This window comes from Thamnophis sirtalis, unplaced genomic scaffold (genome assembly GCF_051295495.1).
Source record: "Thamnophis sirtalis isolate CommonGarterSnake01/CBP01778 unplaced genomic scaffold, rThaSir2_p1.2 scaffold_9, whole genome shotgun sequence".
NCBI classification, from domain to species: domain Eukaryota; kingdom Metazoa; phylum Chordata; class Lepidosauria; order Squamata; family Natricidae; genus Thamnophis; species Thamnophis sirtalis.
The window spans coordinates 72,391,584-72,411,143 of record NW_028261389.1 but is presented as its reverse complement, the minus strand read 5'-3'; the positions used below and the strand labels follow the sequence as shown (position 1 = coordinate 72,411,143).

At 44.1% G+C, this 19,560-nt stretch overlaps 1 protein-coding gene across 1 annotated transcript in view; it reads left to right on the top strand.

Annotated features, from left to right (window-relative positions):
• Positions 1-5,970: 5,970 nt before the first annotated feature.
• Positions 5,971-19,560, top strand: part of LOC106555730 (potassium voltage-gated channel subfamily KQT member 1) — a 116,521-nt gene continuing 102,931 nt past the window's right edge. The window contains 5 exon segments of the mRNA XM_087723055.1: positions 5,971-6,368; positions 13,462-13,552; positions 14,934-15,060; positions 16,200-16,278; positions 18,557-18,653. Of these exon segments, the coding sequence (XP_087579181.1) occupies positions 5,971-6,368; positions 13,462-13,552; positions 14,934-15,060; positions 16,200-16,278; positions 18,557-18,653 (792 nt within the window).

The following is a 19,560-nucleotide window of genomic DNA, read 5'->3' as shown; positions in this document are numbered from 1 at the left end:
TACTATCCCATTTGGGAGAAGCAAGTGTGCAGAGTGTTGAAGAGAAGCCAGAATAAGCCCTACCTTGCTCTCTGCCACCAATTCTGCATCATTTGCGCCAAAAATGCACCCACGTTCCATCCCAATCCATGCGCCTCCAAAGTTACCGGAAACATTTCTAACGCATTTATCTATAATTACTTAAAACAATTTGCGGTCATCACCCATCCCTGCTTTACTTTCCCCCCTGAAGGCTGAACCTGTTGTGGCCAGCCAGCAGAGCTGGCGGCAGACTCAGACAGGAGGTTGGGGAGGAACATGGGCCAGTCCTGGAGTCTGGGGAAGGCTCTGAGAAAGGCTCTGTGTCGGAGGCAGAGAGGGGGCCAGGGCTGTCCGATAGTTATCAGCTGCCTTCAGAGTAAGATATCAGTGGGGCAGAAGAACAGTTGGAGCCCGTTCCCAGTGTCCGCATGCGCAGAGCTGCCAGGAGAAGGAAACAGCTAAGGAACAAGGGCTGACTCGGGAGTAGAGGCACAGGTAGACGGTGATGATTTAGGATGCAGGATGATTTATCAGCCTTTTAGAGGAATAAATAATAAATATGTTTCCTTTAATTGGAGTGTGAGATACTTGTAGTAGGAGATTTTTTTTAAAAAAATGCGGCTGTTAAATAGGCTTGTTTAAAAAAAAAACCTTTTCTTTCAATGTCTCTGTATAATTCATGAGGAGAGTTTGCAACCTTCATGTCATCAAAGGTTATGGGGAGCTGAGCGTGTGTGTGTGTGTGTGTGTGTGTGTGTGTGTGTGTGTCTTTTTTCCAGGACATTAATAATGATTGAAACTAACCTACCAAGACCATACAAGGGCACTCAGTATAATTGATTGTGGAATCAGGTAACACTTGCCTGCCAGCAAACAAGAATTTATATTGTGCCATGGTTTGAAACCTTCCCTATGATTGACACCTGATACCCTTCAATAAGAATACACCTCATACTGCAACCAGTGATTCTTATCTTCTTTTATCAGGTTCAAAGACGAACAAGTGTTCGGTGTCTTCAATGCACTGATGTTAGTACGTGTTTACTTTTTTTGTGACTGATGAAATACAGGGTTATGTGGCTTTTTAGAAGCTCCGTAACAATACATCCATTAATGTCCCATTTTGCTAGTTCAATGAACTGGTGGGATTCAGCCGGTTCGCACCTATTCGGGAGAACTGGTTGTTAACTTTCTAAGCAGTTCGGAGAATCCGTTGTTGGAAGAAATCTCCTTTTGTTTTTTTTCCCCACTTTACAAGGCTAATCCTGTAAGGAAGGCAGGAAGGAAACATTCTGGTGTTGTTTCTAGCCTAATATTTATTGCCCTGCTTACAGAAACTGCCTCTCCGGTTAACCCTTATGACATTGTAACGGCGAAGGCGAAGCGCCCATCAACGTGAGTGACGTTGAGTTGGCCATGGCCACATGGTCACATGACCACCAAGCCATGCCTACCCAGCTGATCATTAGAGCAGAGAACCAGTTGTTAAATTATTTGAATCCCACTACTGGTTCAATAGTAGTAGCGAGGAATACAACCAGAAATATTAAGGTATTTATTGCCCTCTTAACCTGTTTTTAAGATCGATTTGATTTTACCACTTACAAATTCCCTTTCTTCTATCATAATAAGCAGTGCAGCATATAACCAACTATTTAATCAATCATGCTTTGAAAATGAATAGAATAGAATAAAATAGAAACAGAAACTTTATTGTCACTTTAGGTAAAGGTAAAGGTTCCCCTGCACATATGTGCTAATTGTTCCTGACTCTAGGGGGCGGTGCTCATCTTTGTTTCAAAGCCGAAGAGCCAGCGCTGTCCGAAGACGTCTCCGTGGTCATGTAGCTGGTATGATTAACCATTAAAGGAGCATAGATTGCTGTTCCCTTCCCACCAGGGCTGGGTTTCGACCGGTTCGCACCGGTCCCTGCGATCCAGTTGGTCGCCGAACCCGGAAGTAAGTAACTTCCGGGAACGGCGAAGGCCCCCCCCCCGCGCCCGCGCGTGCCCGCACACCCGCGCCCGCTCCTTACCCGGTTTTTTCGAATTTCGCGCTTTCCACACATGCGCAGAACGCCTGCGCGATCCTCCAGGAGCAGCTGGAGCATCGCGCAGATGCTAGTATGCATGCGGCGCGTGTGTGCAAGGACGCCGCGTGCGTGCACGCGCGTGCCGCGTGCGTGCGTGAGGACGCCGCCGGCCTCGTTCCAACCGATCCGGTTGGAACGGGGCGAGAAACCCACCCCTGCTTCCCACCAAAGGTGGTCCCTATTTTTCTACTTGCATTTTTACATGTTTTTGAACTGCTAGGTTGGCAGAAGCTGGAACAAGTAGGGAGCTCACTCCGTTATGCGGCACTGGGGATTCAAACCACTGAACTGCCGACCTTTCTGATCGACAAGTTCAGTGACTTAGCCACGGTGTCACCGCATCCCTATTTTATTTATTTGTTGTCACTTTAAATGTACACTAATTAGCAAACATTAAAATGAAATCAAAATTAAATTGTAATTCCATTGAAATTAAATTAAAAAGTTGCCAAACTTCTGCTTACATTTCAGTAGCTCTCTCTCAATTCTCAGCCCATTTCCAGGTGGCCTCCATCAGGCTTGGCAAGCACCACATCTGTCTTCCGAGGAGGTTAAGAAGATGGTATCGAGTCCACTTGTTCTGAAGTTGCTGGGTCAAAAGAGGTGCTAGCAGGAACTCAAGAGATAAAGCCCCATTTGTCTGGGCATGTGCCCAGCAGCTCTTGAGCCAAACAGAATCCAGCGAGGGAAACGGAGGGGAGGACTTACGGATCTCTGAGATGGAAGGCAAAGCCAGTCAGTCTGCATCCAGTCTTGGGCGATACCAGATGGAGCAGCGAGAAAACAGCAACATGCAACAGGAGAAGGTATTTTCTAGTCCCCCAGGTGCTTCGGGCCTTTGCCTGCGTTATCTGAAGGGTGAATTTGCAGAAGCTTTTCCTGTGAGAAAGTCCGTTGCTCACAAGATAACATTTATGAAATAGAATAGAACAGAATTCTTTATTGGCCATTCATCAAGTATCAAAAGCTACAACACTTAGTGATAGGTTCCTAATGAGCAATCAAATTATACTAGGAAACAGATAAGACAATATGATTTTTAAAGATGCAAGCAAAATGGTTATAGTCGTAAGTGGAAAGAGATAGGTACTAGGAAGGAAGAGAAAATAGTAATACAGCCTTAGTAGATAATTTGACAGTGTTGTGAGCATTAGTTGTTAAGCAGAGGGATGGCATTCGGGGGGAAAAACTGTCCTTGTGTCTAGTTGTTCTGGTGTGCAATGCCCTATAGTGTCGTTTTGAGGGTAGAAGTTGAAACAATTTATGTGAGGGGTCTGTAGATATTTTCACAGCCCTCTTTTTGACTCGTGCATTAGACAGGTGCTCAATGGAAGGCAGGTTGGTAGCAAGTGTTTTTTCTGCAGTTCTGATTATCCTCTGAAGTCCGTGTCTGTCTTGTTGGGTTGCAGAGCCAAACCAGACAGTTATGGAGGTGCAGATGACAGACTCAATCATTCCTCTGTAGAACAGAATCAGCAGCTCCTTGGACAGTTTGAGCTTTCTGAGTTGGCACAGAAAGAACATTCTTTGTTGTGCTTTTTTGGTGATATTTTTGATGTTAGATGTCCATTTTAAGTCTTGCAATATGATAGAACCTAGAAATTTAAAGGTCTCTACTGTTGATAAAGCGAGCCTGCTTGCTCCCTTATAATTTCATCCCCTAGAAGCGATAAATATTAAGTTAGGGAAGAAAAATTAGCTGCTCTTGTGCTCTTCACTGATGAGGAAATCTTGACTTACAAATGGAGCTGGATGTATTTAGCAGGTGCTGTGAGAATGTATGACAAAAAGTGTGTTGAGTTGCAAAAGGGAACAACAGTTTGAAACTTCTAAAAATATTTCTGTAAAATGCAGAACAAAATCTGGGAGTTCAGCATGTTTTGACAAGTTTAAAATGTTGTTTGAAAACATTCCATCCCATCCATTTAGGAAAAGAGAGATTGTAACATTTAATTCAAATGTATTCACTCTGGAAAAGATTGGATAGATCACAGTATTGTCGTTATAGTACAGATAAATATTAATGGATGGGAATATATATGGCAAAATAATTTCCCAAAGAAAGGAAAAGAATATTCCTTGTAGCTTTGGGGAGAGAATAAAATGAGGGAAGGTGTTTGATATCTATTTAGGTTTCTGCTGTTCTATGAAAGATCAATCAATCATTTTGGATCTTTGGATGTGGGGAAATATTCCTTATTCTAAATAAATTAGCTATCAAAAAATCCCACTAACACAATGAATTGCAAGTCATCAGAAGCTGCTACCAATTGGTAGTATAACAATGACAATCGTTTTATAAACTGAGAGAGAAAAATGTATATCTTTGCAATAATTAAAACAGAGCACACGTGCCCAGAATATCTTATATAGCTTTAGGTATGCCTAGTTACATCTTCATAAATATTTCAAATATTAGATACTTTTAAATTAAATTCAAAATTAAAATGAAAGTTATTTTTTTTTAAAAAAATAATTTTTAATAACTTTAACTAGGTGGACCTGAGCACAAAGATATTTCAGCCTGTGTCCCTATGAAATATAAAGTGAAATAGTCAGCATCATTGTCTGAGTTGCTTTTTAAATTTTAAGGCTGTTTACAGGTTAGCCTGCAGCAATGCCAAGTGTATCACAAAAGAGACACTGAGAAGGAACAGCTTTTTTTACAGTCTGAATGCCTGTTTGCTGCATTAAATTGTTATTTTAACACACACACTTAAGCCTCTGGCTTGCCTAACTAGGAAATATGTGGGACGTGGTCTCTGAACCCTTTGATGCATTTGGAATTAACTCTTATTGGATGTCTATTTATTGTTATTTGTTGAGCCACTCCAGGCATTAAGCAATATGTTACTTTTCTGTGAAAGCTTGGTAGATAAGGGATGGGAATATATACATCCTGTTTATTTTCCAAAGCATCTGAAATCAGAACAAGAAGCAATGGCTGGAAACTAATCAAGGAGAGAAGCAACTTAGAAATAAGGAGAAATTTCCTAAGGGCGAGAACAATTAACCAGTGGCATGGCTTGCTTTCAGAAGTTGTGGGTGTCCCATCACTGAAGGCTTTTAAGAAGAAACTGGACTGCCACTTGTATCGTATAGAGTGACCTGCTTGTGGTACTAGACCTCCAAGATCCCTTCCAACTTGGTTATTTTGTTATTCTGTTAATGTTGTAAATTGTTTTGGCAACTGGACATTAATGCTTCTTTGGAACAACCATATTGCCAGACCTGCATTCATTTATTATTATTTTTTTGGATCTTTGGCCTGCCACACTTTCTATTATTCTACTATGCCTTTTCTATTGTGGGGAAATGGGAAGGGGGGATTGTATGGAGCTAGATGATATGTAGCCATAACAACATTCTTTCTAGAAAGCCAAGGTCATCCTTTGTTTTTGCACCTCTGCACTTGACCAGAATTGGATGGGTGGAAGCTGCCAGTGTGGCAGTGGAAGATTGGATCATGGGATGGACTTGTGGGTGTGTGGGAGGCAAGATCTTGAACTTTCAACTGGGTGGGGGAAACCGGGAAGTTTTCAGATTCGGATTTTCCCAGATGTGCCAACATGGCTCTCTTAATAAATTGGAACTTTGAGGTATTCTTTGTCTCGGATTCTGATTTAATTTTGGATGCTATTTGGAACCCTGACACACATTGGCTTCAACTTCCAGCATCTAAATATCTTCTCGTGGTTTACTTTCAGCCTCCTGACAACAGGTGATGGATTTTTGGGCGCTGTAGAAGAATTTGATAAGAATGCTTGGTTTGGAATCCTCAAGCATTAGCAAGGTTTTACCACGCTTTGATAGTCTTAAATGTTGATCAAGAGATCGAGTCTTGACTTGACTGCAGAATGTCCTATGCTAATGGTGAAACTGGTGGACACCCAAGACATCACTTGCCTAAGCATGACAGTTCCCAGGTAGGAAAGCTAAAAGGCCCCCCAAAGGCTTCAAATTGGCTAGAAATGAGGACAAGCTTCCACGACATGGAGTATTCTTCTGTGGCTCCTAATCCAGATTCACTGGTGACCAATGGATCAAAGGCTCTTCCAAATGCTGAGGAGGACAATTGCCCGGATTCTGCTTTCCAAATAAACAGCGAATCTATAGGACGCAAAGATATTCAACAAGCCTACACTCCTAAATGCTTTTATGGCCCACGTTTAACAAAAACTAGTATGCAAGGAGACGTGTACAACTTCCTAGAGAGGCCGACAGGATGGAAATGTTTCATTTACCATTTTACTGTGTAAGTACCCAGTTTGTTTGTTTTTTACTTTCTTATGAATGTTTAATCTTTAGGTTTTGGTTTATTGGATTTATATGCCGCCCTTCTCCCATGTACAACATAAAAAATGCATGCGCAGAACTGAAAAACAAGATGGCAGTGCCCAGAGAACCAGTTTGGGGACATGGCAGGCCTGGGTCGCTGCTGGTTCCAGCAACTCAGGCTGTCAAATCACTACCGGTTCAGCCGAACTGGTAGGAACCCACCACTGATGCTGACTCTGTAAACTGCTTAGAGAGGACTGGAAAGCATTGTGAAGTGGTATATAAATCTAAGTGCTATTGCTAAATGCTATTGCTATCTTACCTTACAAAATATTTATTTTCTTTAAACATCAACCAAAGGAAAATGTCAATAAAGAATGCACGACCCTTCAATCTTTCTGGGAAAATCTTACAATCTTAACTAAAATTTTTGGGTTGCCCGAACTCTTTTGTTTGAAGACGAATGTTCAAAACTGCTTGGATTTTCTTGTGCGTAAGAGATCTTACCCGCTCTAAAATCCATCGTCTTAATTTTTTTTCTTTTTAAGGACAGCTCAGTGGCTGAAAATGTGAACCACAATGTTCTGACCTAGGCTTCCCAAAAGCACGAAGCTGACTCCTCGTCCCGATAAAACCCCTTTTATTTAAAGGGGTTTTATTTATTTATTTATTTTATTTAAACCTAACCCTAAACCTAACCCTAAACCTAACCCTAAACCTAACCCTAAACCTAACCCTAACCCTAACCCTAAACCTAACCCTAACCCTAACCCTAACCCTAACCCTAAACCTAACCCTAAACCTAACCCTAAACCTAACCCTAAACCTAACCCTTACCTTAAGTTAAAGCGCACTTCTGTCTCCGCGCTGTTGTCTCCGCGCTGTTCTCGCCGCGCTGATGATGTTGCGGTTTTAGCGACGTGGTTTAGTCAGGCGCGGTTTTGTCGTTCGCCCTTTTGTCGGGTCACGCACTTAACCACCGTGCTACTAACTTAACAACTGCAATGATTCACTTAACAAACGTGGCTGTAAAATGGGGCAAGACTCACTTTAAAAAATTACGTTAGCGACATAAATTTTGGGCTCAATTCTGGTCATACATTGAGGTCTATCTCTATTCTCCTTTAATCAATGTGTCTCTTCCTCGGTGTAAGCCATTTACTACACTAATCAATACTTGTCCCATTCCAATACTAGGAGTTAGACCACTGTGTAAGAAGAGGTGGGTTTGCTCCCGGTTCAGCCATACTGGTAGTGGCAGTGGCAGGAAACTCCGCCCACCTGCCCTCATGCTTCTGCGCATGCGCAGAAGTGTTGTACGCACACAAGCGCGCGCACCAGTGAACCGGTAGTAAACTGGTTATCAACCCACCACTGTCTGTAAGTGTCAGATCTCAATTGTCCAAGCACTGTGTGCATCTTCAGGCTATGCCGAGGTGGCGCAGTGGTTAGGGTGCAGTACTGCAGGCCACTTCAGCTGACTGTTATCTGCAGTTCAGTGGTTCAAATCTCACCGGCTCAAGGTTGACTCAGCCTTCCATCCTTCCGAGGTGGGTAAAATGAGGACCTGGATTGTTGGGGGCAATATGCTGACTCTGTAAACCACTTAAAGAGGGCTGAAAGCCCTATGAAGCGGTATATAAGTCTAACTGCTATTGCTATTGCTATGCAAGTTGAAAGACATGCCTAACAACCAGAGGAGTAGACTTGTGTTCCCCTTCGTAGCTTTCACAACAATGGCATCTGGCCTGAATGAGGACAGAGATAAGTGGCTTTATCTGCAATATGACTCAAATAATGAGAGCAAGCAGGCTTTTAAGAGGTCAGGTACTGCATTCCTGGGCCAATTTCCAAGGCGTCCTTCATCACCAGCGGGCAATGTTAAGCAGATGCTTAACCATGTCAGGGATACCGTGGATTCAAAATTTCTGAAATATATTTGGTTTTCTTCTTTCATTGGTCCCAGTTTCCTCACGAGGGTAGGATGGAGCCAGAGACCTTTCCGTGATTATATTGCCAAGGGATCTCATCATTGTAAACGGGAACAAGGGTCTTGGCAGAATTCCCGAGTTTATTTGAATAAACGAATAAAATCAATAAAGGAGACTATTTGCAGCTCAGAGTTGAAATGAAAGGACCTTGGTGCTCTCTGGGGTGGTTGTTTTCTTGCAGATATTTCATTATCCTACCTAGGTGACATCATCAGTGCTAGAAGGGAGAAAGCTTTGTGGAATGGAGGAGGAGGAGGAGGAGAGGAGAGGAGGAAGAGGAGGAGAGAGGAGAGGAGGAAGAGGAGGAGAGAGGAGAGGAGAGGAGGAAGAGGAGAGAGGAAGAGGAGGAGGGGGAGGGGGAGGGGGAGAAGGACGATGACTGTGGGGTCCTTGGTGCTCTCTGAACTTGCTTGTTTTCTTGCAGATGTTTCATTACCCTAACTAGGTAACATTATCAGTGCTAGAAGGGAGTAGAGTTTATGGAATGATGGAGAAGGAGGAGGAGGAAGAGAGGAGAGGAGGAAGAGGAGAAGAGAGGAGAGGAGGAAGAGGAGGAGAGAGGAAAGGAGGAAGAGGAGGAGAGAGGAGATGAGGAAGAGGAGAGAGGAAGAGGAGGAGGAGGAGAGAGGAGAGGAGGAAGAGGAGGAGGAGGAGAGAGGAGATGAGGAAGAGGAGAGAGGAAGCTGAAGAGGAGGAGAGAAGAGAGGAGGAAGAGGACTTTGGGGTCCTTGGTGCTCTCTGAGCTTCCTTGTTTTCTTGCAGACGTTTCATTACCCTAACTAGGTAACATCATCAGTGCTAGAAGGGAGTAGGGTTTGTGGAATGGAGGAGGAGGAGGAGGAAGGGAGGAGAGGAGGAAGAGGAGGAGAGAGGAGAGGAGGAAGAGAAGGAGAGAGGAAAGGAAGATGAGGAGGAGGAGGAGGACTGTGGGGTCCTTGGTGCTCTCTGAGCTTGGTTGTTTCCTTCAGATGTTTCATTACCCAACTAGGTAACATTATCAGTGCTAGAAGGGAGTAGGGTTTGTAGAATGATGGAGGAGGAGGAGGAGGGGGGAAGAGGAGAGGAGGGGGAGAGGAGAGGAGGAAGAGAAGAGTGGAGGAAGAGGAGGAGAGAAGAGAGGAGGAGGAGGAGGAGGAGGAGGAGAACGACGATGGCTGTGGGGTCCTTGGTGCTTTCTGAGCTTCCTTGTTTTCTTGCAGACGTTTCATTACCCTAACTAGGTAACATTATCAGTGCTAGAAGGGAGTAGGGTTTGTGGAACAATGGAGGAGGAGGAGGAGAGGAGGAAGAGGAGGAAGAGGAGAGAGGAAGCTGAAGAGGAGGAGAGAAGAGAGGAGGAAGAGGACTTTGGGGTCCTTGGTGCTCTCTGAGCTTGCTTGTTTTCTTGCAGATGTTTCATTACCCTAACTAGGTAACATTATCAGTGTTGGAAGGGAGTAGGGTTTGTGGAACAATGGAGGAGGAGGAGGAGAGGAGGAAGAGGAGGAAGAGGAAGCTGAAGAGGAGGAGAGAAGAGAGGAGGAAGAGGAGGAAGAGGACTTTGGGGTCCTTGGTGCTTTCTGAGCTTCCTTGTTTTCTTGCAGACGTTTCATTACCTTAACTAGGTAACATCATCAGTGCTAGAAGGGAGTAGGGTTTGTGGAATGGAGGAGGAGGAGGAGGAAGGGAGGAGAGGAGGAAGAGGAGAAGAGAGGAGAGGAGGAAGAGGAGGAGAGAGGAGAGGAGGAAGAGAAGGAGAGAGGAAAGGAAGATGAGGAGGAGGAGGACTGTGGGGTCCTTGGTGCTCTCTGAGCTTGGTTGTTTCCTTCAGATGTTTCATTACCCAACTAGGTAACATTATCAGTGCTAGAAGGGAGTAGGGTTTGTAGAATGATGGAGGAAGAGGAGGGGGGGGAAGAGGAGAGGAGGGGGAGAGGAGAGGAGGAAGAGAAGAGTGGAGGAAGAGGAGGAGAGAAGAGAGGAGGAGGAGGAGGAGGAGGAGGAGGAGGAGGAGGAGGAGGAGGAGGAGAATGACGATGGCTGTGGGGTCCTTGGTGCTTTCTGAACTTGCTTGTTTTCTTGCAGACGTTTCATTACCCTAACTAGCTAACATCATCAGTGCTAGAAGGGAGTAGGGTTTGTGGAATGGAGGAGGACGACAACGATTGTGTGGTCCTCGGTGCTGTCATTTTCAAATGAAAACATGTTGTGGAGAACTCCATCAAAATGAAGGATCTTGGTAGTCAAAACAAGAACCAAAAACTGGATGGAATGTGTTCCCCCAGCGACTCTAAATATTTTCCATCACAATTACTGTACTCTGGTGCACTATTTAAGGCCTTCGTATCTTAAAGTATCCTTTAAGGAAATAAGCGTGATCAAATATCACACAAACTTTCCTAGCTGATCAATTATTCAAAAGGATTTTCTTTTCAGAAATCCAAAGAAGGGAGTTACACTCCTGACCTCCCTGTTATATTTTTTTCTGTATGGCTGTCTGTGTGTAGGAAAGGAAGCAAAAAATAATAATTGCACTGGTTCATTCCAAATTCAGTTCTTTGTGAGTCAGATTTTGAATCAAAATAAAGCAAGGTTGCATTTAGGGAAAAGAGGGATCAACTGCTTGGGGAACACCAAATTCTCAAGTGGGAAGTAGCAGAGTTGTGGAAAAGGGATGGAAATAGCATATCACCCCAATCTCCCACTTCAGAACCACACTGTACATTTCTATCAAGGAGGCAGGGGTGGGTTCCTGCCAGTTCTAACTTCTTCTATAGAAGAGGTTCCACAAATCTACCGTGCCATTTAGAACCGGTTCCAGTTCCCTCCCCTCGTCCGTCCGCACCACACTTGCCCCGCCCGTCACTCACTGATTGGCTGGCTCACCAATTGTCCTGCCTACCTCTAAGAGTCCTATCTAAACCTTAAAGTCTTAAAGCTGTCAAGTTTGAACATCCCTAGTGGTTTTTTTTTCTAAAGGGTTAAGGGTGCAAGGGTCTTGTAACTTGACAGATTTAAGACTTGCACACTTCAATGTCAGAATTTCTGAGCCAACATGACTGGAGGAGGAATTCTGGGAGTTGAAGTCCACAAGTCTTAAAGCTGTCAAGTTTGAACACCCCTGGAGTTTCTTTTCTAAAGGGTTAAGGATGCAAGGGTCTTGTAACTTGACAGCTTTAAGACTTGCACACTTCAATGCCAGAGTTCTTGAGCCAACATTTTGGTTGCTAAGAAAGATCGTTGTTAAGTGAGTTTCACCATTTTACAAGTTGGCCATGCCCACCCAATCACATGATTGCCAAGCCACTCCCACTCGGTCACATGGCCAGCAAGCCACTCCCACAAAGCAGGCACAAAGCACCTACAGAAGAGGTTCTAAAAAAAATTGAAACCCACCACTGCAAGGAGGTATACAGCAAGGTGGAAATATTAGAATTTAATAACAATTACAGGTCTGTAGAGATTCTCCGTCATCCAGGTCATGGTTGTCCCAAAGGGGCTTTTTTTCAGGAGGCAACAGGACTTTCTTCTTTTGAAGATGTTTTGCTATTCTCTATTCTCTGCCTCCTGAGCCCCAGCTGATCTGGAGGAAGTGGGGATTTTGCAGTAACCTTCCCCTGGAGTGAGGAAGGAATGGAGATTTTACAGTATTTTTTTCCCTGGCACACCCACCAAATCATGGCCACAGAACCGGTAGCAATTTTTTTTTGAATCCCATCACTGACTGGCCCATGTTCCTCTCCAACCTCCTCACTGTCCGAATCTGCTTCCAGTTCCGCTGGCAGGTCACAACACAACTGTCTCGCTTAGCAACATATATTTTGGGCTCAATTGTGGTCACAGTGTTTCTCAATAGCAATAGCAATAGCAGTAGACTTATATACCGCTTCATAGGGCTTTCAGCCCTCTCTAAGCGGTTTACAGAGAGTCAGCATATTGCCCCCAACAATCTGGGTCCTCATTTTACCCACCTCGGAAGGATGGAAGGCTGAGTCAACCCTGAGTCGGTGAGATTTGAACCGCTGAACTGCTGATCTAGCAGTAGCCTGCAGTGCTGCATTTAACCACTGCGCAACCTTGGCAGCTCTCAGACGGGTGGCCTTCAACTCCTGTCTAGGGAATTCTGGGAATTCTAAGAGTTGAAGGCCACCCATCTTAAAGCTGCCACAACACTAGAAAGTATGCATAGCTCAGGGCAGGCATGTTGGCTTTGGAAAGTCCTTTTAGCTTGTTGTTGGGATTGCAAACATTTCACTGCATACTAAATAATATCATCAACACCACAGATGTGAGGAAGTTTGGTCTTTTGATTGGTAAAGGTTGGGTAGATGCAGGAGTGGGTTCCTGCCAGTTCTAACTTCTTCTATAGAAGAGGTTCCACAAATCTACAGTGCCGTTTAGAACCGGTTCCAGGTCCCTCCCCGCGCCCATCCACACATCATCAAGATGAAGAGCGAGAGGAGGAATTCTGGGAGTTGAAGTCCACAAGTCTTAAAGCTGCCAAGTTTGAACACCCCTGGGGTTTTTTTCTAAAGGGTTAGGGGTGCAAGGGTCTGGTAACTTGACAGCTTTAAGACTTGCGTGCTTCAATGCCAGAGTTCCTGAGCCAACATTACTGGAGGAGGAATTCTGGGAGTTGAAGTCCACAAGTCTTAAAGCTGTCAAGTTTGAACATCCCTGGTTTTTTTTTTTCCTAAAGGGTTAGGGCTACAAGGATCTTGTAACTCGACAGCTTTAAGACTTGCGTGCTTTATATGCCAGAGTTTCTGAGCCAACATTTTGGTTGCTAAGCAAGAGCGTTGTTAAGTGAATTTCACCACATTTTACAAGTTGGCCATGCCCACCCAGTCACATGACTGCCAAGCCACTCCCACCCAGTCACATGGCCAGCAAGCCACTCCCACAAAGCAGGCCACACCTACAGAAGAGGTTCTAAAAAAATTTGAAACCCACCACTGGGTAGATGATTGAGTCCACTTCTAAATTTATAAATGTGCCCAAATGTCTCAGGCTCCATCGATTGCTTAAAAGAAGAGGAGAAAAAAGTGTATACTTTTAAATGAATTACAGCTTTTCGGTTATTACTTTTTTTATTTGTAGATTTCTGCTGGTGCTGGTTTGTTTAATTTTCAGTGTTCTGTCTACTATAGAACATTACGCAGAATTTGCCACCGGAACGCTTTTTTGGATGGTAAGTGATCTACTTTGAAATATTAGATAAATTGCATAGTACAGATTAGCTGGGACCTTTCTATGAAAAAGTGAACAAGTGAAAAGACCAGATTTATTTATTACATACCGTAAGCTGCTATTTTGACATGGTGGCTCAGTGGCTAAGACCCTGAGCTTGTTGATGAGAAAGGTCGGCAGTTCGGTGGTTTGAATCCCTAGCGCCGTGTAATGGAGTGAGCTCCCGTTACTTGTCCCAGTTTCTGCCAACTTAGCAGTTTGAAAGCACGTAAAAATGCAAGTAGAAAAATAGGAACCACCTTTGGAGGGAAGGTAACAGCATTCCCTGCCCCTTCGGCCTTTAGTCATGCCAGCCACATGACCACGGAGACATCTTCGGACAGCTCTGGCTCTTCGGCTTTGAAACGGAGATGAACACCGCCCCCTAGAGTCGGGAACGACAAGCACATATGTTTGAGGGGAACCTTTGCTTTTACCTCTTAATTGAAACTATATCAATCTAATGTCAATGAATCTCACAGCTTATTTGCTATTCACAGAATCCAGTTTATTTACATCCTTACCAATATCATCCTCCTCCCCATCCCCTCCTCTTTTCCTCTTAATTTGGAATGTTTGGGAAATTGGATGCTGGTCAATGTTGATTTGTTTGAATACCCCAAAAGGAAGCTATCTTGATTGTGCCCCTTGGCCAAGTCACATTCTGGTTTTAACAGCTTAGTGGTAGAGCACTGGTGAACTCAGAGAAACAATACAACTTCATGTTCCACATTACATAATTATAAGCAGAGAGGAAGAAAGAAACACATCAAGGATCTCTGTGTGCTAAATGTACCTATTTTATTATCCTTTGGTGTGATTCTTCTCGATGAGAAATCCCACCCCCCCTCCAGATTCTAAAAGATCCATGGTTTTGTCCGGATGGCTGGTATGGCTGTAGGAATTGTTGGGTGTGCAGGTGTGCCAAGAACAGGTGTGAAATTTGGTATCTTGGGCTTGGGAAGAGCCGAGGTGGCGCAGTGGTTAAATGCAGCACTGCAGCACTGCAGGCTACTTCAGCTGACTGCAGTTCTGCAGTTCGGCTGTTCAAATCTCACCGGCTCAGGGTTGACTCAGCCTTCCATCCTTCCGAGGTGGGTAAAATGAGGACCCGGATTGTTGTTGGGGGCAATATGCTGACTCTGTAAACCGCTTAGAGAGGGCTGAAAGCCCTATGAAGCGGTATATAAGTCTAACTGCTATTGCTATTGCTATTGCTATTGGGAAGGAGGGAAGGGGCTGTCCCTGACATTGTACCACTTTTTAACATAAAATGATTTCTGAATGGTAAGTGCATATTTTAAAAGAATGTTAAAAATAACCATCGTCGTTTCCAATTTTAGGAAATTGTCTTGGTGGTCTTTTTTGGTGCTGAATACACGGTGAGGCTCTGGTCTGCAGGTTGCAGAAGCAAATATGTTGGTATCAAAGGACGCATACGTTTCGCCAGGAAGCCGATATCGATAATAGGTGAGCCTTCCTTTAAATTAAATAACGTTCCAGTTGTCTAATGCTGGGTGTTTCTCAGCAACAGCAACAAGGGTGAACTTCATCTCCCAGAATTCCTTACACAGCATATTGGCTGGGAATTCGGGGGTCCACAAACGTCAGCCAGGGAATTCTGGGAATTGAAGTCCCTCAAATGCTGGCTGGGAAATTCTGGAAGTTGAAGTCTATACATTTTAAAAGTTGTTGAGATTGGGAAGGCCATGTTTTGGCAATTAACAACCCAATTTCTCTGTGTATATAAATAGCTGTGTGTATGTGTCTTTGTGTGTGTGTGTGTGTGTGTGTGTGTTTCAGCATAACTCTGGAACACCTTGAGCAATTTCAACCAAACTTGGTACACAGATGACTTACTCTCTGGAAACAAATATTGTGGTGATAGAGCCGAGGTGGCGCAGTGGTTAGGCTGCAGTACTGCAGGCCACTTCAGCTGACTGTTATCTGCAGTTCAGCGGTTCTAATCTCACCGGCTCAAGGTTGACTCAGCCTTCCATCCTTCCGAGGTGGGTGAAATGAGGACCCAGACTGTGGGGGCGATATGCTGACTCTGTAAACCGCTTAGAGAGGGCTGAAAGCCCTATGAAGAGGTATATAAGTCTAACTGCTATTGCTATTGCTAAGACACCCCTAACACCCCTTGGGGTGTGAGTGTCTGTGGGTGTGTTTTCCAGCATAACTCTGGAACGCCTGGGCCGCCGAAATGAAAAGGGCTGAATTATATCTATAGTGTAAAGTCACAGTACTTTTGAGAGTGATAGTGTGCATTTTGGATTCACATTCTGTTAAGGAACAGTCTGTTGTGCCTTAAAATGGCTTCTACTGTACAGCACAGTGGAGTTGCCCTGGTAACGGCTTCACAGTACTCCACAAGGGGGCTCCCTCTGATACAGGATTGGGATAAATACATACCCAGAGTTATCAACTAGTAAATAATAAAATACTACACTGGAGTAGCTGAGGTAATATGTCTAAGCTGGGATGGCTAATTTAACACCCGTGTAAGAAAATAGCTTTACATAGTATCAAGGCCTGTTTTGTGGAAGATTTCTTTTCCTAAAGGGTATTAAGCAGATATTGAAATAGTTCATATGCTTTATCAACAGATCTCATAGTTGTGATAGCTTCAATTATTGTTCTGAGTGTGGGATCAAATGGACAAGTGTTTGCTACCTCTGCAATAAGGTATGTTGAAACAGTTTCAATAAATTATTTAATTATTTCCTGCTTCTCAGCTTTGCATCCTGCCTATATGCATATATTTTATTGCCACCACCATAATTGTTGTGGGTTTTTTATCCTTCTAAAACAGTGTTTCTCAACCTTCGTCACTTGAAGATGTCTGGACTTCAATTCCCAGAATTCCCCAGCCAGCATTCTGGGAATTGAAGTCCAGACATCTTCAAGTGGCCAAGGTTGAGAAACACTGTTCTAAAACTATCAAAGGACAGATTTTAATATTTAGAATAACAGAGTTGGGAGGGACCTTGGAGGTCTTCTAGTCCAACCCCTGGCTCAGGCAGGAAACCCTACACCATTTCAGACAAATGGTTGTCCACTCTCTTCTTAAAAACTTCCAGTGTTGGAGCATTCACAACTTCTTGAGGCAAACTGTTCCACTGGTTAATTGCTATAACTGTCAGGAAATTTCATCTTATTTCTAGGTTGCTTCTCTCCTTGATTAGTTTCCACCCATTGCTTCTTGTCCTACCCTCAGGTGCTTTGGAGAATAGTTTGTCTCCCTCTTCTTTGTGGCAACCCCTGAGATATTGGAAGACTGCTATCAGGTCTCCCCCTAGTCCTTCTTTTCATCAGACTACACATACCCAATTCCAGCAACCATTCTTTATATGTTTTAACCACCTGTCCCCTAATCATCTTTGTTGCTCTTCTCTGCAGTCTTTCTAGAGTCTCAACATCTTTATTACATCGAGATGACCAAAACTGGATGCAGTATTCCACGTGTGGCCTTACCAAGGCATTATAGAGTGGTATTAACACTTTACCTGATCGTGTTTTGAGATAAGCTATTCCTACCCCTCTGAGACATTGTTAGATAGAAAGAAGATGAACAGATGAAGAAGAATACCTCTACAAAGGAAGAGGAAAAGGGGGTCAAGAGGAAATGAAAGAGTGCAGAGAAGACCAGCCAAGATGATTAGGGGACTGGAGGCTAAAACATACAATGAACAGTTGCAGGAACTGAGCATAGCTAGTCTAGTGAAGAGAAGAACCAGGGGAGACATGATAGCAGTCTTCCAATATTTGAGAAGACAGAGAGGAGGGGGTCAAGCTATTTTCCAATGCACCTGAAGACCAGACAAGGAACAATGGATGGAAACTGATCAAGGAAGAGATTCAACCTGGAAATAAGGAGAAATATTCTGACAGTGAGAACAATCAACCAATGGAACAGAAGTTGCCTTTAGAAGTTATGGGAGCTTCATCACTGGAAGCTTTCAAGACGAGACTGGACTGCCCTCTGTCAGGAATGGTGTAGGGTCTCCTGCTTGGGCGGGACGGGGGTGGGCTAGATGACCTACAAAGTCCCTTCCAACTCTGTTAAACTGATCTGATCTGAAGACCAAGTATAATTGGATGGAGGTTGTGAGATGCTGAAAGGAACGATGTTTTGTATGAGATTTATAGAACAAAAAGAACATAGGAGCAAGGATGGCTTGGAGAGAGTTATATAATTGTAGATTAGGCAAACTGGATTTAATTGTATTTCTTATCTTATGTCTTAATTTCTTTGGCTTACTATTCTTGGCTGCTGTTCTGCACTTTGCAGAATATCCCACAAAAAATGTATGTACACAACGTATATATCAGCACAAGTCTTCCCGCTACATATTCAAAATGGACAGGATTAATAAAGATGATGGATGGATGGATGGATTGATGGCAGGTAGGTAGAGGTAGGTAGGTAGGTAGAGGAAGACAGATGGACAGACAGACAGATGGATAGACAAACACGCAGACAGATAGATATTCAGGTAAGTAGACAGGTAGGTAGGTGGATGGATGGAGGTAGGTAGGTAGATAGATAGGTGGGCAGGCAGGCAGGCAGGCAGGTAGGTAGAGGTAGAAAGACAGGCAGACAGATAGATAGGTAGACAGGTAGACAGGTAAGTAGGTAGACAGGTAGGTAGGTAGGCAGGCCGGCAGGCAGGCAGGCAGGCAGATGTAGATCGGTAGAGTAGAGGTATGTATGGTGCAGGTATATTTTAGACATATATATTGAATGTGTTGTATATGGGTTTGAGTAGAAATACACTTTTTTGTGAACAGCAGGCATCAGAATTTCATTTTCATTAATGTGGGCCAGTGTGCTCAGAGTAAAAAAGACAATAAGAGTTATCTTAAGTGCCAGGCTTCCCATCGCTCCTAATTGCAGACCTTGACACATAGAGAGCACAAGTCTTGATCTCTCTACATTTTCTCTTCCAACGTTTCTTTTAAGGGGAATCCGGTTTCTTCAGATCCTTCGCATGCTTCATGTAGACCGACAAGGTGGGACTTGGAGACTCTTGGGGTCTGTGGTATTCATACATCGCCAGGTACCATGTCAAACGGAAGCGCACTTCTGCTGTTGCAAATATTATCGCTTTTCAACTTAACAAAGAACTAAAGAGGGGCTGGGAGGGTTGGATGGAATGCAGGCACCAGGCTTTAAGCAGAAGAGCAGTGAGAGCCAAGGACAGGTCGGCAGGTGTCTGCCAAGCCTAGAGACTTTTCTCATAACAAAATAACAGCACTCAATTGGAAAATATGACTTACACTAATAGGGGAAGGGGGAATATTGTAACGATATGGGCTAGCATGGGAAACAGTGTGTGTGTGTGTGTGTGTGTGTGTGTGTGTGTGTGTGTGTGTGTGTGTGAGAGAGAGAGAGAGAGAGAGTGAGTGGTGGGTTCCGGATCCCAATGCAAACAGTACGCTGCATCGGTGCCGGGCATTCTTGTTGGGCATGCATGCTGCATACGCATGTACACACCACCATCCAGAGACACCCAGCTGCTCAGTGGAGGTCGCGCAGGCAGCACACGCTGTGCACATGTCCGCAGTTGGCCCATTTGCATCAAAAAGTGGTAAGAAACGTGGGTGGGTGGGCCAAATGAGCCATCGTTCCGGTACGGTGACGGCTACTCCCAGCTACCACCTGTACACCCGTACCGGGCCGTACCTCCCAGAACCCACCAATGGTATGTGTGTATGTTGTTATGGGGACGTAATATCCTTGGGACTGAAACTCAATTTACTGTATTTTTCAGAGTATAAGACGCACATTTCCCCCCCTAAAAGAGCGTGGAAATGTTGGTGCGTCTTACACACTGAATACAGCCATTTTTAGCCTCCTGAAGCCCTGCCCCGCATCCAATTTTTGCGAAAACAAGCCATTTTTTGCAAAAATTGAGGCTTTTTTGCCTTCCCTCAGCCCCCAACAGCCCTCTGCAGGCTTCAGCA